This window comes from Anarhichas minor, unplaced genomic scaffold (assembly GCF_050575085.1).
Source record: "Anarhichas minor isolate MPS153535 unplaced genomic scaffold, ASM5057508v1 ptg000026l, whole genome shotgun sequence".
NCBI classification, from domain to species: domain Eukaryota; kingdom Metazoa; phylum Chordata; class Actinopteri; order Perciformes; family Anarhichadidae; genus Anarhichas; species Anarhichas minor.
Genome location: NW_027466472.1, coordinates 3,007,858 through 3,033,027, shown reverse-complemented (window position 1 = coordinate 3,033,027; position 25,170 = coordinate 3,007,858). Strand labels below are relative to the sequence as shown.

Genomic DNA, 25,170 nt, shown 5'->3' with positions numbered 1-25,170 from the left:
GCACTGCGTTGTACGACGCCTGCAAAACCATGATGCATACTTACATGTGCATGAACCCACACACACAACTACATAGAGAACACTCGCAATAGCAGGAGAGCAAGAGATAGAGAGGTCGTTTGAATAGTTACAGTTTTAGACTGAGTAGAACTTCATTAACAATGAGAGGGGAACAGGAGAAATAAGAAGTAAAGCTCTGCTGTTCAGTTGTTTACTACCTGCCTCCTCACAACGTGCTCTGATCTACCTCCAAACACAGATAGCTGATAACTGAGGTTTCGGGTCTTGGAGAGTGCCTCTGGAGCTGGCATGAAAAGAGCAATGCATTATGGTTGTTGTGAAAAATGTAAAAGAGAAAGTTCTATTCACTGCCTTTCTCCCTCTTTTCTATTTCGTTTGTGATTCTTTTGAAAGCATTGAAAAGCTTTAAAGCCATAAAAACGATAGAACCTATGAAATCCAATATAGTCAAGAAGCCATTGAAACATATGGTGTGTGTGTGTAGACATATAGCTTTACATTTCGCATAGATCTAAGGTCTTACAGTGTTCAAGTTACATCAAGTTTCTACTGTGGTGAACAACATGACATAATATATTTATAACATTTGTTTGCCATGGTAGATGGATCTACACGGATAATTACAACAATCGTGAGTCGTTATCCTAAACAAGCACAAAGAGGAGGGTGACTAATGAAGCTTTCCTAAGGATTAACATCAAAGCTTATTTGATTCTGAACACTTTGGTACGTGAGATGTTCAACGTATTTGTGTTTGTTCTCACACGAGAAGCATAACTACAAGGCGGCTGGGCTGTTGGCTAAGATCAAAATATGAGGTCCTGGGTTCAAATGCACAGCAGAGGAGCAATAACATTTGCATCATATAATATTTATAGATACAAGGGTTCCTGAAACATGAATGACAATGTTCCGGTCACTATGCTTTAGAGTCATCCTGCATCAGTGTTGGACCACTTTTGGATTCTGACCAGTTGGTGGTAGTAAATGAAAAGTCAGGGGATCGCCGAAGTCATTGTAATTAATTCTGCTCTAGTTTCAAATTGCTCTGTTTCAAATTTCCTGGCAATCCAGCCAATCATTTTGACTTGTCGAGACATTTTAAGCGTTGCACTGACTGACCGACTGACCTGACGTGATCATCCTTCGGGTCACTAGCGTAGCTACTGGCTAAAGATAGATCCTTGTGCATTTAACCTAAACATTTAATAAGGACTTTTAAACCAAAGCACCAATGAAACCTCATCTGTTCATTCCAATAGTTTGAGCCAGCAGGGGATGAAAATGTGCATTCAACAACTGCAAAGCTACATATACGTTTGAAAGGGTTTCGGTTCTTTTCCAGCTCCCCTTTCAAGGAAATACGTGCAGGCGTTACCTCAGACATTGACTTGAATAATAGAGGCCCCTCTTCACTGTGAGGTGTATTCAGTTTGGCCATTTATCTCCCAGTAGTTATAATTATGGTCAAGGATTACATGGTAACAGTCACTTGCATGCTCCCTTACTGTGAATGTAGGGATTGTGGTAAACCAATTGATAGCTGCCTTTGGGGCACTAGCTGGCCATTTTGGTGTAAAGGAAAAGCTTACAGGGTTATGATTTTGTAACCACAAGAAGGTAAGAGTATGCATGAGCAGGGAAGTGTGTGTGGAAGCGTGACGTCTCGATGCATGATGCATGCACTCAGACTTCTGTTTGGTTGCTAACCTGCAGAGCATCTCTTATATAATGGCAAAGCGCTTCAGTGCATTTACAAAAAAAATAACTGAATTTGTATGCATGCTCCTGCACAGTCACTCTCTCTCACACACACACACACACACACACACACACACACACACACACACTCAATAATGTGATTCTTATCATATTATCGAGTCCCTTACCCTAAACTGAAGTACTCTTACCAGTGGGTGAAAATAATTTTCTTTTGATTACGACAAACATCTTCTCTGGAAACCAAACCCAATACCTTAATGATTCAATTATTGTTTATACTGTGGTGGTGGCTGGCAACTGTTCGCCCACATGCTCAGTATCTGCATTGTCTTACCCACTCAAATATGGTTTAGGTGCCGGGGTTGGAAGGTAGAGAGTCTACAATTTTGAGTAGATCCTGAAATATTGCTGCTTATACACAGGCATAAAGCCCCTCTTGACTCCGACAACACACACACACACACACACACACGCACTGCAACACCATCAGGGTCAGCAATTACAGACATTTGCAGTTGGATTTTTTTTCAGTTACAACTTCCCATGCCTATTAAAATGACTGGGATGGTGAATATTTTAAGCCCTGATGCAGGAAACAACACAGATCCTTGACATATAAAGTCTGTTGTGCCACTCTGTGAGTTTAATATGAATGACTAAAATAAATAATATGTGTGAATGCAAGTGTGGGGATATCTACACGTGTCCCCCCTCCACCCCACTGATACCAAATTACTGCGCTATTCCCAGTTATTGAGCAGGTTCTTGAATGAAGTGGATGGCATCTACCACCTAATCTATGGACCCACACGCCCATACAAACGCTTATAATGAAGACACAGGCCCCTATGTCTGGAAGGAGAGAGGCGTTTGATCGCTCATCACCGTCTCACCTGCTCGTTCGCTGCCAGCTCCTTCTCCAGCTGTCGGTGTTTGTTGTGCCACACCAAATAGTGGATAGGATAGCGACTCTTCTCCGGAGTTTTCTTAGCAGAAATCATCCTCGGATCATAGTTTGCCTCCTCCTCTTTCTTCACTGTGGATTGTAAGGAGACTTTGTTATCAATTCAAGCTAGATAATCAAACGGATCATCCTTTATCGGCGGTGATGCCCAACGGCGTACAAGGGCAGCCTTACGCGTCAGAAACAGTGAATGACTCCCTGCATGCTCTGCTTAGAATAACCTGCAAAGCCCTGTGAGAAGCATTTAGAGATATAAACCCCTCGTTTGACTGCCTCCGTGTCGGCTACACCTTTATTTCTTAACTACCCGTTCCTCCACCTCTTACCTCCCCCTCTCTCCCTCTCTCTCCCCCTCTATCTCTCGCTCTCTCATCTATACTCCTCCTCTCCTCCCATCCGGCGGTGACTGAGAAAGATGCATTGACAGGCTGCAATGAAATGTGCGCACACTCAGCCAATCCGCTGTCAACAATGTTGTGATAAAGACGTATCGTGAAAAAAGAGAACCGCAGAAATTGTACACAAATGTTTAAAAGGAAACTATCTAGCATAACCCCCCTACAGGACTCTTGAAGTAGTGCTATACTGTGGGGGGGGGGGGGGGGGGGGGGGGGGGGGGGGGGGAAGCAAAGCATACACGTTGACTGCAAGATATACCAAGTAAACCGATTCAGAATTTAATGCATTAATTGAAAGTCTGAATCAAGTCGAATCCTCTACTTCCTCAGTGTTTTTGTTGTGTCATGCTTCAGTTTTATGCAAAACACCTTGCTTTGTTACATGCAAGTTAGTTTAATTTGAATCAAATCTATGTTTTGTCTCTATGTCCCAGGTTGAGTCTTTTTATTTGTGTGTGTTGTATTTGAATTTGTGTGTTGTTAACTGTATGACAGAATGGAATCAAAATTATTATTAAAAAACAGTAATAACAGCAGGATTAATAATACTAAAATGTTATTAAATGATAATAATATGAATAGCAACAGAAAGATATTCCACATATTTGTTTAATGCATTTTATTTATCTGATTGCTACCAAATCTATGAATGAGCCTAAAACTTTTTTTTTAAAATATTATATTTTCGTAAATATCCAGCAACATGTAAACAAAATATGTTGGTGAGTGGACTCTTCTATGTTTTAGTCGAGTTTGATCTGTCTATGAAACCCACCTCCCCTAAATAATGACAGCATGATTGTTGTTGCCCTCTCACCCCTCCCTGCCCCTCCGTAGGTAGGCTGCAGGGATGTTGGGTGTGTGTGTGTGTGCGGAAACTGACAGGTAGAGAGCTGCCGTCTCCCGGTGAGTTGCAGGCAATGCAGCGAACATATTTAGTAAATATTCCGTTATGAGGTTCATACAAACAGCCGGATTAACCATGTTCGCATAGCACTGGCTCCAGGCTTGACTTCGGCAGTGGACGTGGGCGAAGAGACCGCAGGAACAAACGGGAAATCCAACTGTCAGCTGGCCCCGGGAAAACCGATCACACCACCCGGCTTCCGGGGATTCAAGGGCCGCATCGGGAGACAGCAGACGTCGGTCGGTAGCTCCGGGGGAGTAAGGGCGAACCACCACATCATCACCGCCATCCACCGACTTTCGAGATGTCAAGAAAGCTACAAAGGACAGAGGTCTGCGCCGACTGCAGTGCGCCAGGTAGGGAGGAGGAAAAATTAATTCTAAATGGACCACTTTACTTGGAACAATACGTCGGGGGGGGGGGGGGAGGCGATACGGTGGGACAATAAGGGCCGAAGATGCTGTCACTGTCAGCGGGTTCGCAGAGCAGGAAAACGGCCAGGACTCCCAAGCGTCGCTTAGGCCCAAAATAAACAGTGAAAAATAGGCGTGTTACCACAACGGGAAAAATCTGTGGCTAATAGCTGCTCAACGTTAATTAAGCGGCTTGATGTGCACATTCATTTGACCATATGCGAGGATAACCACGTAATATTCTGCATTGTGGATCTGAGTGTCAGATTTATGTCGCCTTCCTTGTTGAAGAGACGTTTGTTTTGATTTTTCGTAACCGGGACAGACTTCTCATCGCGTTAGCTTAGCCTCGCTAACGAGCAGGCGATTGTGACTCACTGCGTTGCTAGCTATTGTTAAACATTTAGCTTACACACACAGTATACCAGCGTCATACTTATATTTCTTATATGCTGTGTTAATGTTAGCTCTTTCCAGCGGCGTTTTGAGGCTGTGTACCTGGCTAGCTTAGCTTCAACGTTAGCTACTCCAGCTAACTTTTGCTAAACGGCAAGTTATTGCTAAGCGGGTTTGGCTAATGCGCCGTGAGTTAGTCGTTTTAAATGAATCTGACATTAGTTATTGGCAGTTTCCGTAGGTTGTTGGAAAACCACGAAAGAGCTTACCTCATTGAGTTAAGCTTTCTATAAAATACTCATTTATTTCACTGTATTTTTAGTCTTCTCCGTAGTTGAGAAATTACATTTTTACAAACGCTGAGGGAATTAATTTGAAAGCCACCCTAAAGTGGAACATTTAACCTGATTCACAATGAAGTCGAAACGAATAAATATGTTCTGACTTCACCAGAGAAAAGCAACATGTTGCCCATATTGTATGACCACTACGATGAGTATCCGTGTTTGTGGATTTGTTTACCTCGTTTACCCCATCTGTGTTTGTCAGAAAGTGAGGTAGTGCCAAGTCAACCTTGGTATCCCTTCTCATGCCTCTACCTTGTAGCCTCACATGCCCTCATGTCTAGTTTAAAGCACTTGTTCATTGGTGTGTGTGTGTTGCTTACATTGATTCGTCTGTACATGCATTTCTACAGCTGCCCTCTTCACAGCTGCTCCCCCTGATAGCAGTGTCTCTCTGTGTGTGCAAAACTGTCATAAAGCTCTACTGCTCAGTGTTCAAAAGCATGCCGGCTGCACCTTGCTTCTGCTTTCCGACCTGGACCTCATTCCTGCTACTATTATATTTACTAACCCTCCTGCTGTCTGTCCTCTTGCATAAACTGACCAGCACTAAACAACCCCAGTTTCCTTGAATGCCAGAGCAATTTACAGTATGGTGTGTGTGTGTGTGTGTGTGTGTGTGTGTGAGAATGTTGCAAAGTAATTGTTTCTTCACTTGGGTTTTCTCAGATTAATACACAGTTTTTCATAATGGTGGTGGGCTTCTTTGCGTTGGTGTACCTGTTACGAGCTGTATATTTCTTCTACTACCATCAGCTCCTTTCATGTATCCCCTCCTTACGACGACATGCACACGCACGCAGTGCGCTCTGCAAAGTGCTGACCTAGCCACTGGTGACAAGCCACCTCCCTACTACCCTGGCTTCGTGTCATGGGGACAACTCAATGGCATGGCTACAAAGGACCACTGATACTCCCAAGCCAAGCCTCAGGAGGCTTTAATGTCATGCCGTGGCAATCTGCACAGTTTACAGCAACAATGAATCACGTTGTCATGATAGTAAACTCTTTATTGATCACAGATGCAATTGTATAATAAGCTCTCATGCAAGCATTTAGAGCAGTTTGATAGTGGCGTCTAATTCCTTCATCGTGCTGTGTTGTCAAATGATTCTGTTGACGCTGTGACCGGTGTTTGGTCGGGTTTAAAAAGCAAAACTTAGAGAAGATGAAGCAAGCGGACCTACATGTTGCTTCTGGATATTGAATTAAAGCTAAGCTTTAGTGTAGAAACAAATGATGTAATTATGTGCAAGCAAAAGTTACAGTGTTTATTTCAGCACCATTAATACTTATTGTAATACATGTTTTTATGCAGGCTTAAAAACAAATGTCCATGTTTTATTAATAAATTGGACCAACTTTAGGTTAAATTATGTCATGCTGCAGATTTGGCCAATACCCGCTGCCAATAATTTCAGGTCTAATAGCTTAATGGTGTATCCTCATATTGATCCAGCGAGCCAAGCGGATAGCGTAGCCTGTGGGAGTTTTTATATTTATTACGAAGATTAAGGAATTAAATTGCTGCAGTCCAGCCTTCAAAGCCCACGGGCTACTGTTCTAAACTAGGCTGTAGCTCTTATCGAAGCCATTTAGCATCGCTGCTACTTTTTCTGCGGGGCGAAAACACTTGCAAGCATGTCAGCTCATCTGATGATGGACTATTTTAGCTCCTAAGCCCAGACAGTTTTATCCCTGCCTGAGAGTGACTAATGCAGACAGTAGGTGTGTGTGTGTGTGAATGCATCATGTGCATCTACGTCTGCATATAATTCTTTTGATATTGCAGACCATAGGAGTTGTGAGCTTTTCATCACATCAGGCTCCTGGGGGCATAAATGGGACCCAGACTCTATGACTCTATGGCCCATTCTGAGCTCATTCACACTCATCTATTCCAATGTCGGGTTGAAAGAAGTGACGTTCCCCCCAGCATTATGCTCGCCACTGTAATATCACACTGACCAGACTAAAACAAATACCAAATGCTGTTATGGAAACCTCTGTTTTTGTCATAAACTAGTAGATCTGACGTTTGGCACAGCCAGTGAGGCACTGGTCTCGTACCAAGCTGCTATAACCAGTAATATATAATATGGTAATAGCATTCATCTCTTTCTGTTTCCCTGTCAGACCCGGGCTGGACCAGCATCAACCGCGGGGTCCTGATCTGTGATGAATGCTGTTCAGTCCACCGCAGCTTGGGCCGCCATATCTCCATAGTCAAGCACCTGAGGCACAGCGGATGGCCTCCCGCACTGCTGCAGGTAAGGCTGAGAAAGGAAGGGTAAATTAAGCTGAAGCAAATGCACCACCTGAGGTCCAGAAGGTGACGACTAGTACAGAAATCTGACTCCGCACTGGGGAAGCAAATCCATTCCCACAGGGTTTCCATCTGTTTTTTTTTGTTGTTGTATATTCTTTATTTCTGTTCAAATATATGCATATTCATCTGTTTGTACATCTTTTTTTTTTTTTAGCTTTTTGGTCATGAAAACAAACAATATAGCATTTGGGCTTTAAGGGGACACCAGGTTATTCTTATAATTTACTTGCATTGCGGTGAACCGTCACTGAGACCCTGCTGCATGTGGGTTTCAGATGGTCCAGACCTTGGCCAGTAACGGGGCCAACTCCATATGGGAACACAGTCTCCTGGACCCTGCTCAGGTACAGAGCGGTCGTAGGAAACCCAACCCCCAGGACAAAGTCCAGTAAGTATACTCCCTACAGGCTCAAAATACACAGAACAAAACTATCACACTTTTGCTGTGGGAAATGATTGTCCCTGCTGCACAGGAATGCTATATAACCTTTAACTGCTGTTTGCAGTGGCGAAGAGCTATTGCACCCGATTGTTCCTTAATGCCCTCTAAACAGTCGTCTCGTAGTCTTGTAACGCCGTCCTAATGAATATTGTTCTGTTCTCAGGGTTTTTGTGTATCTAAACACAGGATAGGGTTTGTCGTTGTAGGTTTGCAGTGCTTCATTTGGGTTGAAATGTGAATATGGGAGTGTCATGAGATCAGGAGTTGGACCTGCACAACATCTTTTGTTCCTTGAACTTAATGTGTCACGTCACTACTGTGTGGAAGCACATTCTGCCTAATCCCTTAACATTTACAGTATTGTGTAACTGTCTTTGTAAAACAAGCAGGAAACCAGTAGTAACCCATCAGTTGTGGCTCATTCAGTAAGATGTGAAGGAACTCAGGCTTTGCTGAGAAACCGCAGTCTTGTTTAGGTGTGTAGCCGAGTTCTTAAGAATCAAAGGAGGAGGAGATAAAGGGAACTCAAAGCTTGAACTGCTTCTCACTCCAAAATACAAATCAGCTGTTTGTGGCATTCAGTAAAAAACTTGAAACTGAAACACAGATTAATGCACTTTTTCTGAGGTTTGAATGTCGTGGGGCGGCAGTAGCTAGTAGTGGCCGGTTCAAGTTTAGAGCGGTAGCTGGAGAGGTGCCGGTTCCCCTCCTAGGTACTGCCGAGGTGCCCTTTAGCAACCCCTAACTGCTCAGAGCGCCTGAGTGTGGCATCACTTTGACATCTCTGTACAGAAAAGAATGCCTCTCTATACATCCTGTGTATGCATGTGTGTTTATTTTGGGCCTCTGTGTGTAACGAAAAAATAGCAACGGAGTGGAAAAATTAAATTTCCCCAAAGAGGGATTAATTAAGTATTTATTGATAACCATCTTATCTTCTACTCTGGTCCAGTCCCACTAAGTCTGAGTTCATCAGAGCCAAATACCAGATGCTGGCCTTTGTGCACAAGCTGCCCTGCCGTGATGATGACGGCGTCACTACCAAGGACCTCAGTAAGGTGAGGGCTCAGTACTTCACAGCAGGGTTTCGACATAATTAGCCCGTTCAGATATTCCATATTGCTGAACTGCATGTGTAAGCACAAATTATGTTTTATTTAAAGATATCAGTGGGAGACCTCACATTCGTACATGTGCATCTCTACACACACACACACACACACACACACACTCATGCACGCTAACTGCCTGGCAGGAAGTGGTCTGAATGACACAGCAGGATGTAATGATGATCTCTAATGCTGTGGAGCTCCATCGGGCTAATAAGGGGATTCTGTCTGTTTCTGTCTCTTCACAATGTTTAATATGTCCACCCCCGACACTCTGTGTTCCTCTCTCTCCTCTCCTCTCTGCTTTCTTAATTAGCAACTACACTCGAGTGTGCGGACAGGGAGTTTGGAGACGTGTCTTCGGCTGCTGTCCCTCGGCGCTCAGGCCAACTTCTTCCACCCGGTCAGGACAAAATCTACTCGCTGACTCACTTCGTCTAGAAATTAGCCGTGCTGTTCAGTTACTCTCTTTATGCCAGGTCTCTTGTCCTGACTCTGTTTGCGTGTCCAACTTCAGGAGAAAGGCACTACCCCGCTCCATGTGGCGGCCAAGGCAGGGCAGATCCTGCAGGCCGAGCTGCTCGTGGTGTACGGTGCTGACCCCGGAGCACCGGACATCAACGGACGCACGCCTATGGACTACGCGAGGTACAAAACGCTGGACACGCACTTCACTAATAACACTGTTTGCATTTAAATCAAATCTCAAATGGAACCTGCTATTGGAGAATGGTGAGAGGAAAAGCAAAAACACAACAAGAAGGTGGAATTGTTTGTGTCTTGTGTTCCAGGCAGGCGGGCCATATAGAGCTAGCAGATCGGCTGGTAGAGTGTCAGTACGAACTGACGGACAGACTAGCTTTCTACCTTTGTGGACGGCGTCCAGGTAACCCACTGCACCCGTTCGTGTGCGCCTCACATGCCCTTGTACATTGCAGTTAACCTCAGTGACCTATGCGGTAGCTTTTATCCAGTTGTTCAGTCTCCTCTCCTCTTTCCTCCCCCCCTCTCCCTCTCCTCAGATCACAAGAATGGCCATTATATCATTCCTCAAATGGCAGACAGGTATGCACCATGACGCTATTGTTTTAGTAATACATTGGTTATACTTTCCTTGCGTTTGCCTGCATGGTGTGGTTTGATTGCATGAAGTGTCTTTGTTGGTATACTTGGACTGTGTAGCTACCTGACTATACTTCCATTACTCTTTTCACTGCGTCTCCCTGGCGTGGGTAAATTGATACTGATGCAGTTTAGTGTTGTGACCAGAGGGTGGCACCACAGTATATGTAACCCCACCCAAAAAAAAGGAGGTAATTAAAGGAGGTCTCTATGAAAGGCAGCTGTTTATCGTGAATGCCGATCGAAGCTATTACAGGTACCCGCAGTGATTTAGATACTTGAGGTGTGCTTGGTTTATAACTCCTAAACTGCAGGTTTTGATTTGAGAGGTGCAGAAGTGCACAGTCAGGTTATGATAAATCAACTTCAGTGCTACTTGGCACAGCTTCTTTCAAAATGTTTGATGGGTGCTGGGGTTTTCTCAGCTGAGTCAGAGAAGCAGCCTAAAAATACACTCGCATATGTAAGTAAGTATTTGACTTCTGAGCTGCCGTCTAACTCCACTTGCATCTGTTCTGTTCTGGTAAATGGTTCCTCTTGATAATAACAATTGAAGCGTTTTTGATGTGGCCTCTCTACCCCTCTTTCTGTCTCTTTCTTCCTTTTTCTCACTCGTCTTCTGTTCTCTCCATTTCGCTGCGCTTGGTGGAGCCAGAGCTCGTCCTAAGTGCCCGACACAGAGGTATCTTTACTTTCCTTGTTCCTTTTTTCCCCCCCACAATCTCTTCCTTCATTTCAGTCCCCTCTGTCTGCTACCCCATCTTTTATAGATGTTTCTTGTACACCACAATCTTCTTCTTCAGCGGTTTCACAGTGGGGAGATTGTTAGGTCTTAATCTGTTATCACTCGAAAATACAGCTGCACAGCTAGTTATGAGGGGGAAAAAGTCTCGATGACTAAAAGCTGAAAGGAAATAGAGACAGAGGGCCTCCTGCAGTAAGTAAGGTGTTGCTGTGCTCCGGAGAATCACACCAGTCATATCCATATATTCACCTTGCACACTAGCATGTGGCCACATAAACAATAGTTTGTCCAGAAATAAGATTAAAGATGATTGATTTCTAGCTCTTATATCTGTGAATTCAACTTAATTACAGTCTAACGTATTTGAGTCTAGAGCAACATATTGTAGGAAAGTTGACTGACATAAATATGTGCAGCTATTTTACAGTTTTTAGCGCTCTAGCGCTGTAGCTTGCAAAATCACAGATGCACTTTGTCCCTGTGTCTGTACAGTTGCTGTCAGGTTTAGACCGCTCTAAATGTCAGTCTCCATTACACCCAAGGCATCCCACCCTAAATGTATCCTCCCCGTTCCCTTGTTCGAACCAAACTCCCTTCCCATCCCCTCACCTCTTGCTACTCTCTCCATATCCATGTCTTCCTCACGAACCTCTCCCTCCGCCTCTTCATTCCACTGCATCTTTGTGGTGACTGTCTGACTGTTGCTCTCTGTGTTTTTTTTAGTCTGGACCTCTCAGAATTGGCCAAGGCTGCCAAGAAGAAGCTCCAAGCGGTGAGTTGGATTGACTTGTGAGGTTTGAATGATGACTTGTTGTGCATTTACATTACAGAAAATGGTAAGAATTGTCAAGTAAGTTTTTAGTCAATAAATTGAGCAAGTTTTCTTGTGTCCTTGAAATGAATGTAAACAGAGAGTAATTAAGAAACATTGGTTCAAAAGGTTGGTTGGTGTATCAGCCAGATTTTCTGTTCCTTTCCAAAGTTCTGTTTGTCCGTTCCAGGGCCATCTGTTCAGCTCCACATTTCGGTAATCCAAAAAAACTGAGAGCTGATGGTCGGTTATCAACATTTAAAGTACTTAAAGTACTCGCAGATCATCACGCAGAAGTTTCAGCATAAATAAGATGAGACAGAACTTTATTCATCCTGAAGGAAATTCTTGAGCCAGAGTCTGATCAAAGATTAAGACAGAAGAATAATAAAGATATAAACATGTATGAACAATAGAATAACAATTATTAAGTGTAAAATAAGTATAAAATAGAATATAATAGCAATAAGAGTAAGGTAAATAAATACAGTAAAAAGTGGACTAAAATAGAAATAGTAAAATTACAACAACAAAGATAAATATGATTTTGAGAGTGATATTGTCAAAATGAGGCAGTAAATATAAAATGTAGTCTTAACATTTTCAGCTAAGTGACTGCACATCAGGTTGTTTTCTTCTGCTGTCTCCTGGTTCTCACACTGGCGTCTGCAGCGCTGATGTGTATGCATGTACCAATACACCTGTTAATATATATCTGGGCTCAATTTGCTTGTGTGTGTGTGACAGCTCAACAACCGGCTGTTTGAGGAGCTGGCGATGGACGTCTATGACGAGGTCGATCGCAGAGAAAACGATGCGGGTGAGCCTAATCTCCTCCCTCGTCACATCCTTCTATGAAGCAGACATATCTGTCATGTGTGCTGACTCTGTCCTTATATGGAAACTAGATGTTTAAAGTCATACAAAACACCCCCAACATGACATCAGTGACATGAAGGAAAGAGGAAGAGAAAATAGATGTTGAGTGAATTCGAAGGACAGAGTGAGGAGAAAAGGAAAGTGACTGTTGAAGGAGAGAGAGAGGGAGGAGGAGAGACGGAGCGAGGAAGGGCCTCCGAAATTCTTGAGTCTCTCCTCCTCCTTGGCTCTTTCTCGCTCTGTCTCCTTCTCTTTTTCTCCATTTCTTCTCTCTCTTTTCCTTCAGTAGCAGTAGCAGTCAAATTGTGCTTTCTGACAGAAGCACCGCAGGTAAGTGGCAAGGATACAAAGACACACACACACACACACACACACACACACACACACACACACACACACACACACAGGGGGAGGGCTCAAATCACAACGGTGGATTATAGGGGCCGGAATTCAGTTTTAGGACCTACTGTATGTTTTTTTGGTTTGTATGCATGTGTGGGTGGATGGACTGGGTGTTCCTTGTTAAACACACACAGACTTATTTTTTGCTTCATATTTGTGTCTCCAGTGTGGCTTACGACCCAGAACCACAGCACTCTGGTAACAGAGCGCAGCGCGGTGCCCTTCCTTCCAGTCAATCCTGAATACTCTGCCACACGCAACCAGGTAAACACACGCACGCACACACACTCATACATGCACAAGCCTATAGTGCAGACAATCACAGGTGGCATGCATGCACTCGTATACGTTGGTGTTGTAGATATTTCTTACCTGTGCACAATCATGAAACTGAGAAAAAGAAGAAACTACGGTGAAAGAACTTGCGAGCAAAAAAAGAGCATAGGGATATCTCAGACAGTTGGACCGCGTATGTGTTTTGGGGGGAGGCCGAGAATGAGTGTGAAATTGACGAGGGATATTCTTCGCCTGTGAAAGAGGAGGAAAAGATGTAATCCATCTGTGTCCCCCCCCCCCCCCCCCCTCTTTCCCTCACTCTCTCTGTGAGTGTGTGTGAGAGAGAATTCCCATATGTCCTCTCACATAGTTTCTCCTCATCTGTGTGGCTCATTAGTGTAAACATTGACTTCTAACACACACCATAAAAAACACACCTGCGTCGCTCATGTTTGCTCTTCCCCTGATTGGGCACTTCACTGTAGTCAGTAAGTGTTGTCTATTTATGGTGTTAAACACACTCGCACGCATTTAGAGTTGAACTTTTTACCTGCTTTTTGTCTTCCAAAGAAATATGTTATGAATAACACATCGCTCTGTGCAGTACTTCCAGATTAGCACTTCATTTGAAAGGGACTTTTTATTCTCTTCTATGGATGCCAGCATGCTCGCGTAATTGCACGGTTTCTTTCCTCGTGTGTGTTTGTGTGTGTGTGTGTGTGTGTGTGTGAGCATACTTCTGATGGTGTGTGTGATGAGTGTTAAAGTATGACTGTATTTTTCCACATCACATGGTCGTTGACCACAGCAGTCCCACAGGCAGCGAACCACTAACTGTGGGCTGGATTGTATCTGTATTCCACACAACTGATGAGACAACTTCAAGACCTTTTTCATGCCAGTAACCCCAAGTTCTAACTCCTGACTCGTTCCGCTCTCAGGGCCGTCAGAAGCTGGCTCGTTTCAACGCGCGGGAGTTTGCCACGCTCATCATCGACATCCTGAGTGACGCCAAAAGGAGACAGCAGGGGAAAGGACTCAGCAGCCCTACTGGTGAGACACTGGGAGGAAGGGACAGACAAATTAGGACGCAGGGCTGAAGGCAATTATTAAGCTTTTTAAAGAATAGCAAAAAAAAAAAACAAGGGCATATAACTTAACCTAGTTACAAATATAGATGGATATGTCAGTTCACATGACTTTTTGCAACACCGTTCTGTACAACAATGTGGAGCTTTGAAGCAAACGTGATTATTGTTCCAAGCAGCAACATGTTGAACGGGCTCCAGTCCAGCAACTTAGGGAAGAAGGGTGATTTCTTTGGGATTCGTTGTTAAAGAGTTACATTTACATGTATATCTTTCTCTGAATATAAATCTAACAACTGGTTCTGATGTGAAACCAACATGGAAACCCCCGGTGAAATAAGTTGTAAAAAAAGAAGCTGGCCCGACATCAGTGAGCAGTCTTATCAGTCTGAGCATTCCTAAAGGCAGAGATGAAAAGAAAGAGGAGGGCTGCTACACTTTATATTGAGTAGTGTAATAGATGTACATTTTTTGCTTTGTCAGACCCATTAGATCTGGGCATTGACGATGACCAGCATGACTACGACAGCGTAGCGTCGGATGAAGACACAGACAGCGAGCTGACCACCCAGAACAACAACAACACGCAACGCAGCAACCGTGCAAAGGTATAGTACTAAAACACACGCATGCACACTCATCGTTTAGTTTTGATAATACACAACTCTGCACAGGCCGACACACAAGGAGTTTGAAAATGTTACTCGGCAATTCAGTCACGTTCCTCTCGAATAGGATATTGGAAAAGCAGTCGCATTAGCTAGCAAAGATATTCCAGGGTTTCCTCTTCATGACTGCTTGTCCCAGCATGCTTTGCGGGGAGTGGCCACAGTCAGGGCCGCCACATAGCTCCTGAGTGACATCATCAGCTATTCTGAGTGATTGTCAGAGAGGCATTGTTTCATACACACAGAGAGAGAGAGAGAGAGTGTGTACTGAGAGGGAAGAGATTGAGCGAGAGAGGAAAAGAGGGGAGAAATGGTGCAGAGTGGGAGTGGTAGAAATGACAAAGTAAACGGCTAAACCAGTAACTATCTCCTTTTCCTGTGGACTTGTTTAGCTCATTGGGCAGAACTCTGACAAACCGCAAGTGTGAGGTTCCACTCCCATCTGCACTCTAAAAATATGTGCATTCATTTGTTGCGCTCGTATCAAATGTCAGTGTGTTCAGTTATGCATTGTGTTATCTATAGGACTAAGTGGAGGCATCACAGTAAAATAGAAATGGATTGGGTCGGAGGTGGATGAATTGTAAACAAAGAGCTCTTAGGAATAGTCAATGAAAGATGTTTTATGCGGCCTTTTAGGGAGTGGTAAAGACATGTGTTTGAGCATGCTCCGGGGGGTCACAGGAAGTGGGCCCAGATGTTGCCTTGGGAGCAAGAACTGAGGCACCACTGTCTATATGTGTGTGTGTGATCAGCTGTAGTGCTGACCCTCCAGGCTGCATGCCAGCCCACTTCCTCTCACACTCACACAGTTATAAGCTGTGTTGTATCCAGTTTAAAAGGCACTAATTCATACTTCCTAACCCCGAATCCTTCCTCATAGTACCTCCGCAGAAAGACTGCATACATTACATACTGTATATAAGATAGAATGGTGAGTTAACAGCAGATTCATAGAGATATGAGGTGTTCCACATTGGGTTTTTACCCTGGAATAGCCTCCCAAGTCTCCCTATGTCAGTTTCCTCACTTTGTCTGTGCCTTTCTGTCCACCCGTCTGTGTGTCTGTCTTTCTTTCTGTCCATCTGTCTGCCTGCCTGCATGTCCTATCAATCCAGAGTATGGACTCATCAGACCTGTCAGACGGCCCCATCACCCTGCAGGAGTACCTGGAGGTGAAGAAGGCTCTGGCCTCCTCAGAAGCCAAGGTGCAGCAACTGATGAAGGTCAACAACAACCTGAGCGAGGAGCTCCGGCGGCTCCAGAAGGAGGTAGGGAGTACGGAGGGCGAGGGCGGAGGAAAGGACAGGCAGAGACAAGAGGTCAGGGGGTCAGCTTGTGCAGAACCTTAACCACAGCAGAATGTTGAGAAGTACAGAGCAAAGGAGAAAGCAGAAAGTGGGAGTTTAGCTCACTTCTTACGTTATTTGATAAGAGTAGAGAACAAAGGGGGGCAGGAAAGAGAGATGGGATGAAGCGAGAAAGGTCAGCATCAATTGTTTCTTAAAAAGGTCGACACAAGAACCTAAATATAGAAGTTACATATTATTAAATCAGATAGAGGATGCAGCCTAGACAAAGAGGGAGAGTATTGAAGATTAGACAGGGTGGCAAAATGAGAAGGAACAATTGATTCAGACAGAAGGAGGGCAGGATGATGGAGAGACAAGTGAATATTTTAATGTCTTTGTAAGCTGATGTATTATTCCTGACAGTCTTGTCATTTTCCTCCAATGTTGTCCCTGGAAGATGTATGTGGTTACAGCTTTTCAGTGTGATTCAGTAACTAAAGCAGACGTCATTCTAATGCGGAGCGAGGGCTGCGACAGATACTCATTTTCAGCTCAGACAGCTTTCACTTAATAACGTTCCTTCGTGGTCGCTTCATTTGGTTTTTATGCGAGTCGTCATCATCATTAGTTCGTCGTATTCATTAGTGGCTGCTAGTGTCAGCTTATGTGACCCATGATTCATTCATGTGTTTATTTTCGTAATGTGACTTGAGGATTTAGTGACGCATTGAACTTGTAAGCACTCTCTTGTGTGCACAAACACCGCAGATAACAACTACTGAGGTTAAAGTACCTCAGTGCAGGTGAGCCCTCATTTACCATTGAAAACAATATATTTATATTTATATATACACACACATACACATACACGTATCTATGCTTTTCTTCCATCCCATTCCCAAAAACTAATCCCTACTTCGACATGTAACCTATTTAAGTGTCTTTACTACATATTCCCTCCCTCCCCGGTGCTGATGTGAGTTAACATGTATGAGCTTGTGTGAGCCTTTTACTGTACCTGTGATTTTGGATGCTTGTCTTTGACCATTCAGTTGACGCCCCCTCCCTTCCCTTCAACCTCCCCATGTCCCTCCCTCCATCCCTCCCTCCATCCTCTCATTCCCTCCCTGCTCCCTTCCTCCTCTCCTGTAGATCACGCGGATGCAGACAGAGAACAGTGCGCTGCGGGGGGGCCAGCAGGCTGGGGGGCCAGCTGGCCATGGGGTAGGGGGACCTGGCGGAGGAGGAGGGGGGGGCGGAGGAGGCCACTGGCATGGGGGCGGGATGAGAGGAGGAATAGGCGGAGGGGGCCTGAGTGGGTTCGGGACAGGAGGGGACCCCCCGGGGCTGTCGGCTCCCTCCTCGGTCGCCCCCAACTCCCATCCCCACCGAAGGGACCGCCAGGCCTTCTCAATGTACGAGCCGGGGGCGGCCCCCGGCCCCACGGCCCATGGTCCCCCAGTCCTGGACTCCCTGGCAGCCCGCCTGCAGCCCCTCAACACAGCCAACGTAAGTTAGAACTCCCCCGGCCCCCTTCTACTTCCCACCTTCCTTTCGGTGGCCGTGATTGGCTCTCTCCGGCCTGATTGACGGGTCACAGTCCAATCCTGATCTCTCTATTTCCCTTCGACTTTACCCCTCCCTGCATCTCAGTTCCCGATCCTTCTCTTTAACAGGCCCAGTTGCGCTTGAACCCTATTTAAATGTGAAGTTTATCTAATAACAATAAGACCTCGGCCTCTGATTTGTAGCACCATGAAGGGTGAAGTGCATAACTGTGGCGTGAAGGAGAAAGATGGGAAATAGGGGTTATGCTCTCTGATTGGTTGCCTGGGGACGCCTCTGATTCCTCCGCTCTCCGGCCTGCTCGGTACCCTCTGATCTTCACCTTCTCAACCCTTTTTCACCTCCCAGTTAGTGCTCCTGCTTCTGGACAGCTGCTTAATTTATTCAGGCTTTGCTTTGTTCACACACATGTGAGTGCACACACACACACACACACACAAAGGGAAGGACATTTGACCAGTTATAGCATTCGGCAGCATTTAACTAACAGAAAGCTACAGGATGCAGACACTCAACCACATCTGTCAGCCATTCTAGGGAGACCTCCATGGAGTCGTGTCCGAGTCTCCATCTCCGTACACCAAGATTTACCTGTTTGTCTGTTTCCTTTCTGTCTGTCTGTCTCTTCACCTGTCTGTCCCTTTGCTCACTGCAGTGCAGCCGTGCATCCTCTGGATGTAAGCATTCTCTCTGTCATTGCATTGTTTGCCATTTCATCGAATAGTATAATAGGATTCTCTCACATGCAACTGTGCCCCACTGCTGCTCATTATGCATTATCATAATGGAGATCAACGTTAGTATGTGTGTAGTCCATTTTAGACGTGATGTGTGCAGTCCTTCCTCACCAGCTAGTTTAGTTGACAGTGTTCTTTGCATTTCAGTGTTAGATAACTATAGAGGCATGCGGTCTTGAGGGGATGATGGGTGAGCTGCCGAGTTGATCTGCCGCAGCTCTCACTGGCTCATTCATCTTGTTTTTTCTGCTGTTTATAAAAGCATCTCTTCTCTCTGTCCCCTCACTCTTTATTTCCCCCCCCCCCGTTTCTTCATCCATCTCTGTCTGCTGATCTTTCATTCCCTTCTCCCGTCTCTTCGTCCACACATCTCTCTTTCTCCTCTCATCTTTATCCCTCCACCACTCTCTTCCTCTCCCCGTCCGTGTGTTCCCCTCCTTTTCACAGGCACGGAAGGGTGGTACAGCGCCGTATGGAGGCCATCATCTGTCTGGATCTACAGAGATGGGCCGATACATGGTGAGTTCTACCGGCTTGGTTTCTAGACATATGGTTTACATTTTTGTGTCAAAATCCATCTCCTACAGACACTGCAAAGCTTGGAATATTGGATTTTTTATTACAGCAAACTTCATCATCCAAATTGGGCTTCAAATGTAAACATCCCCAAATTATTTGCATTTCATAAAAGAATATTCAAACCGATGATTTGACACAACTTTTTAAAATGTACACAACTTAGTGGACTTCTTGTTGAAATCATCACATTCACTGGAAACGAATGCTTGAACTTTGTGGGAGGAGTTATTCGTTAAGCTCTGCAGGAGTGAACGGCTCAGGAGGTTTGGTGAGGTGGCTGATAATTGCCCTGATGGAGCGTGTTGTTGCTCTGTTTCTTTCCTCAGGTGACGAAATCAGAGAAGCACGGCAGTGGCACTGACAGCGACTACGACAACACACAGACATACGACCTCTCGCTAAGGTCAGACACACACTGCAAGTCGTTGATGAGTGTGTTTTATTCTGTGATTCTTTTGGGAAATGGTGTAATAAAGTGTAATAAATTGCTAATAACAGTCAAAGTTGGGGCCCCTCCTCCCCCCAGAGAAGCATGCCCCCTGACAGCTCATTGCACCACCTGCAGCATCACATGTGACAGCGATAGTGAAAGTCAACCCCAGATTTACTCTGGTTTTGAAAACTCTTTGTCCGCTTGCCGTTTTGCCTCGCTATTCATCTGTTTTTTTTCAGAAACGTCCCAAACTCTGCAAAATAAGAAAATGCAGGCAGAGGGCAGGTTCTCTGCAGACACTATTGTTACGTATCTGCTAACGGGAATGGCATTATCTATGTTAATCTAAACATTTTGTCATTAATTCACCTTTACAATCATTCTGAAAATGTATATTTCACTTTATTTGCTCCATGTTTGTGTGTTGTTACTATGCAGTCCTGTAAATTCGGCCCACACACAGAGAGGGTTAATGATCTTTACTATCAGTCGTTAATGAGAAAACAACAGTTTGTCTCTTAAGATGTTGGACTCTTCCAGTGTTTCAGGGTGGTTAATGTCCTCTGTGACGGCTTTTTTACAAGGTGTTGATTAAGGTGTATTTATGTGTCTCTCTCGTCAGTATGGGCCGCAGCAGTGAGGAGGAAGGTCGTGGGGACTCTGAGGAGGGAGGAGGGGACGCCTGGGAGCCGGACCCCACCTTGCCCTGCACAGAGGACGTCATACTGAAGACTGAGCAGGTGACCAAGAACATCCAGGAGCTGCTCAGGGCTGCTCAGGAGTTCAAACACGACAGGTAAGACTACCCAGAGAGGGGGAAAAACGTGACACGAAAAACATGTTGTCTGCCTTAGAATAAACAATACTCATTGTATCCTCGCTGACAAGTGATCCTCTTGATTGGATAACACATTGGGAAGTCACAGGAACATCTAGAGCCAGAATCATCTTTTCAGAAATTCTCTTGTACACACTCACTAACAGCTGCACCGGGTGAATGCGGTTGTTAGTGTTGCGATAGCCACTGTTGAGGGAGTTGTGCACTCATGTTGTGGTTGTACTTTGGACGTATATAAAAATGTCTGTAATAGTTCAAAGCATCATTTAGTACCAGACAACCTTGTTGCCTCTTTCAGCTCATCAGCTACTAAGCAAAATAAAGTAAATTCTCTCCTCTTTAGCTTTGTTCCGTGCTCTGAGAAGATCCACTCAGCTGTCACTGAGATGGCCTCACTCTTCCCCAAAGTAAGTTCCCCGTATTTCTGTTCTTCGTGTGTCTCTATCCTCTCGTTGTCTCGGTGTGTCTCTTCTCATCTGTCTTGATCTGTTTACACTATGTGAGTTGAGTTTTGATTCCCTTCATTCCTCCGTAGCGCCCGGCGTTGGATGCAGTGCACTGCTCCCTCCGCTTGTTGGCGTCCAGTGCCTCGCGGTTGCAGGTGGAGTGCCGCAAGGCGGCGCCCTCGGAGCCCGGGGGCCCCGCGGTGGACTACCAACTCCTCACTCAGCAGGTCATCCAGTGCGCCTACGACATCGCCAAGGCTGCCAAGCAACTGGTCACCATCACCACTCGAGAGAAGAAACAGTGACCCAACAAATGCATGGATGGAGAGGGGAGAGGGAACGCATTAATGCATGGGTGGGCCAAGAGGGATGGGAGGGGCTTCTACAGCAGGAAGAGGGGAGACGGAGGGAAAACCTGATCACACTGTAGATGTTAGAAAGAGGGAGGGGGAGTAACCGGGAGAACGATGGGCGCAATGAGGAAAGAAGAAGTTTGTAATATGCATGGGAAAGGAATCGGATGAAAGCAAAGAGAATTGATTGTTTAGTAGAAACACTACAGAGGACCGAAGGAGAAAATCCACAAGTGTGGAAGAGAAAGTAGGGAAGGACAAGTAGAAGGGTCCCACAGCCTGCTGCAAGCTAAAGAAACTGTTGGAATCAGATGTGTATAATTAACCGCTAAAAACTGTGACAAGCATACGTGAAAAACACAACGACGGCGATGTACAGTGAACTGGATCCGGAGATGTTACCGCTTTATTTATTCTTACCCGTCACTCGTCCCCCCCCCCGCCCCCTGTTTACCTGAGCTAGAGAGTGAGGGAGTGTATGCTGCGAGAGAGGGAAGTAGGTATCGACCTACCGTGAGCTACGCCACATCATCTCCATCCCTCCGTCAGGTGGAGTTGGGACATTCTCTCCTTCCTCCCCCCCCCCCCCTCCCCCTCTCTCTCTCTCTCTCTCTCTCACTCCAACCCGACACGAGGCTCCTCCGTCTCCTACCCCGTCCCAGACAGGATGCGCTTGCGGTGCAGAGAAAAGACCCCCTGGGACCCATCCGGCTCCACCTTACTCATCACCCCACCCAGGCTCTCAAGATGCTTCCTCCTGGGTTAGCTTTTTGCCGGAGGGGGGGGGGGGGGGGGCTCCAGCATTTCTCCGACCCAGTGCCCCCTACTGTCGGTGGTACACAGCATGATCTGGCATGTTTTAATTTCTTTCCTCTCTTCTTTTTTCTTTGATGTTTTTTAATACGCAGATTGGTTTGGTCTGCACCTCTGAGGACAAAGATTACTGACACAAACAAAACACTTACACTGGAATAATTTTGAGTTATTGTTGTCGTTTATCATGCCTATTGTTTTTTGTTTTTTTTTGTATTGATATTTTTACTGTCATCTTGATTTAACTGTGTATGTATGTTTATTTTATTGTTTCAAATATGATTCTCATTTAGTGGTGGGAGTATGTGCTCAACTGGGATTCAAGAAAACACACACACACACACACACACACACAGTTGAGGGTGTTTCTTCATGACGCGAGGTGTCCTGTGGCCAAGGGGTTGAACGGTTGCCAAAAGGGGAGAGGGTGTTGGGGGGAGATTTGTTTTTGTTTTTGATTTTCTGTCAGACCGAAAGCCCCTTGGTGCGTTATGACAGGCCCCCGGATCAAAATGCTCTCCTCATGTGTCCTCAGCTGTCGTTAGGTCCTGACGTATCGTATCAATTGCCTCATTTAACAGAGCCAGTGGAATCATCTCAGAATCAATCCCATATTCATTTTTGCTGTGCCAAGCAGGATGATATTTGGGCCCCCCCCCCAAACGTCACATTGACGCACATCCTGGTATGTTTGCAGTTTAAGTAGTCCTGTGGAAAGCACCAGATCCAGCACCCTGAAAAGTAAAAGTGATGATAGATACCCGTCACATCGTTTCACCTGAGAAAATACGCTCATTTGAAATGGATTTAACCAGCTCATGAGTGCTTGATGTAGTTTGCCGTGTATTATGTTCAGTTCTCAGACTGTCTGGCAAGCACAATCACGCCGCTCGGTTCTCCGTCACGGCCTGCTAATCTGGGCCACAGAAGTGTTCACTTCTAGCTCACCATCTCTGAACTCTGCCAATGGGAGACGGCATTGGGAACGAAGATGTTTTTAAAGTTCTTTTTTTTGTTGTTGTGTGTTTTCAAAAAGAGAGCGCTCTTCCCCTTCGCTTGTTGTACTGTGTCCTGAACAAATAAGGTCACATCTGTAACAAAGTACGCAGACGGGATCTAAAGATTCTCTCCTTGCTGGCAGGAGGACCGTCCTCTTCTAGTTTACCGTCACCACTGACTGTTTCTCAAAGTCTTTGTGGCTTTAATAGTTGGTTGTTCTCGCGTTGGTGTATTCTATAATCCGGCTTGGTGCTCAGAAGGCCTCTGCACATAACATTGACCTCATCCTCCAAACAGCTGTTACATCTCAGTCTTTTTCTCTCGTACTGCTGCCTTTCAGCAAGAAGCAATTAGACCTTAATTAGCCCCGAACACTTTGAGAGACGGACGCTAGACCACCGGCAGCACATCCCTGTCCGCTCTATTCGTGTCTAGTTTATCCACTCCGCCCTCTTATCATCACTCGGGGTCTGTGAGTGTCCGTGTTCGTCAGCCTCTCACACAGTCGCACGCGTCTCTGTAGGGAAGGATGGATTGTTTTTCTTCAGTACCCTGTCAAAACAAATCATGTCCAGAAGACTCGTGACATGTATCATCGTTTGATATCGGTTGCCTTTTGGACATCATCATCAGCTCCTGGCTGAGTTACAGTGATGTTGTACTGACTGCTGAAACAACAGAGATACTTCCACACACACACACACACACACACACACAAGGGGGGCCAGCAGCAGAGCTCGTCCCTTCAATCATGATTGCCCAAGCTTTAGACTAGAGCCATATATATATGAACATATATTTTCATGCTATATTTTATATTAAGCTATATGTTAGGTATGTCTGCGAGATATTTATGTCTTATTTGTTGGCCCAAGTGGGCTTCAGGCTACGGGAGCTGTCCAAATTCTTCCTTCAGCGCTTCAGTCTTGACACCAATGTACTCGTAGGTATTTTGAGTCTCGTGAATACGGTCATGCTGTGGTATTAGCCCCTTATGTAGTTATAGTGTACATAGTAGCGATCCTACCGAAGAGCGGGAACAACAGTTCTATTGTCAAACACAAGCGGGGTGAAGTAGGATCTACATTATGTACCGCACTCCCCCTCCCCCCCCCCCTCCCTCCAGGTCTTCGTTCAAGTACATTGGGTGCAGGACGCAGGGTTTGATTCGGGATGGGGCAATAGGAAAGGTCTGAAGCGCACTTCGGCTTAGCACTATACAGTCATCTCAAAAATGTCGGGAGGAGGGTCAACAATGCACATGGCCCAGTCCTTTCCCCGAGTTAGTGGACACTACGTAGGGTGCCTCTAGTATGAATGTCTAAGGCCTCCGCCAGTTCATGTCCAACACACGTTCTACACCGTCATGTCCAGGACTCAGCACATACTCTCCAACGTCACAAACACACTCAACTTCTCAGTTGGACCAAGCCTTCTACAAAGTACAAACATTAAGTCTGCAGCCAGTGAATCTCACACACACACACACACACACACACACACACACACACACACACACGTGACACGCAGCCATTGGCAGTGCACTGTTGCTGTCCCTGTGTTTCTTCACAGCTCTACACTTTGGGAGATGGGCGACGGGAGAGTTATCTTTTAACAGAAGACGTTAAAAACTGTATAAAGTAGATGAAACAATGACTTAAAGAGGTCAAACGTAATGGAAACTCATAAGCTGTACATTTGTAATAAAATAGTAAAACAAGTCAATTGTCCTGGATCTGTTTACACGTTTTCTTCTTACTGTATGGATGCTCCGTCTAATAAGGACAAGTGTGTATTTACATCCGTAATGTGTGAAGGACAGTTTGAGTCAAGATGAGACCCCAAACCTTTCAGTATCAACGGGAGAGAATGAAGTATTAATCAAATCAGTAAAAGATCAAAACCAGCAATGTTTTTATGAACTGGAAGCTTTGTTTGCATCGTTTTACTTCCTGATGCCTTTATTATTAAAGGTTTTCTTTATTCCGTGCCATTAACCTACATTGTTTTTACTCACATTTTATGTTCATACTTCAAATGTTTTTCATTCCATGTTGATGACATTAAGCCACATTTGT

General features: G+C 45.1%; 2 protein-coding genes across 2 annotated transcripts in view; one reads left to right on the top strand and one right to left on the bottom strand.

Annotated features, from left to right (window-relative positions):
* The window catches only part of ankrd13b (ankyrin repeat domain 13B), a 32,819-nt gene extending 30,060 nt beyond the window's left edge, over nucleotides 1-2,759 (bottom strand). Inside the window, exon 1 of the mRNA XM_076100382.1 lies at nucleotides 2,637-2,759. Coding sequence (XP_075956497.1) covers nucleotides 2,637-2,744 — 108 coding nt within the window. The 5' untranslated portion in view covers nucleotides 2,745-2,759. The remainder of the gene's footprint in view (nucleotides 1-2,636) is intronic.
* Nucleotides 2,760-3,943: 1,184 nt separating this feature from the next.
* Nucleotides 3,944-24,813, top strand: git1 (G protein-coupled receptor kinase interacting ArfGAP 1). The gene is made up of 21 exons (XM_076100361.1): nucleotides 3,944-4,368; nucleotides 7,302-7,435; nucleotides 7,770-7,882; nucleotides 8,889-8,994; nucleotides 9,362-9,448; nucleotides 9,563-9,693; nucleotides 9,837-9,931; nucleotides 10,068-10,110; nucleotides 10,823-10,849; nucleotides 11,636-11,684; nucleotides 12,471-12,543; nucleotides 13,171-13,268; nucleotides 14,222-14,333; nucleotides 14,852-14,976; nucleotides 16,155-16,307; nucleotides 17,481-17,837; nucleotides 19,079-19,150; nucleotides 19,537-19,613; nucleotides 20,266-20,439; nucleotides 20,825-20,888; nucleotides 21,017-24,813. Exons 1-21 carry the CDS (start codon nucleotides 4,317-4,319, stop codon nucleotides 21,230-21,232), a joined length of 2,358 nt encoding a protein of 785 aa, XP_075956476.1. The 5' UTR covers nucleotides 3,944-4,316; the 3' UTR covers nucleotides 21,233-24,813.
* The last annotated feature ends 357 nt before the right edge of the window (nucleotides 24,814-25,170 follow it).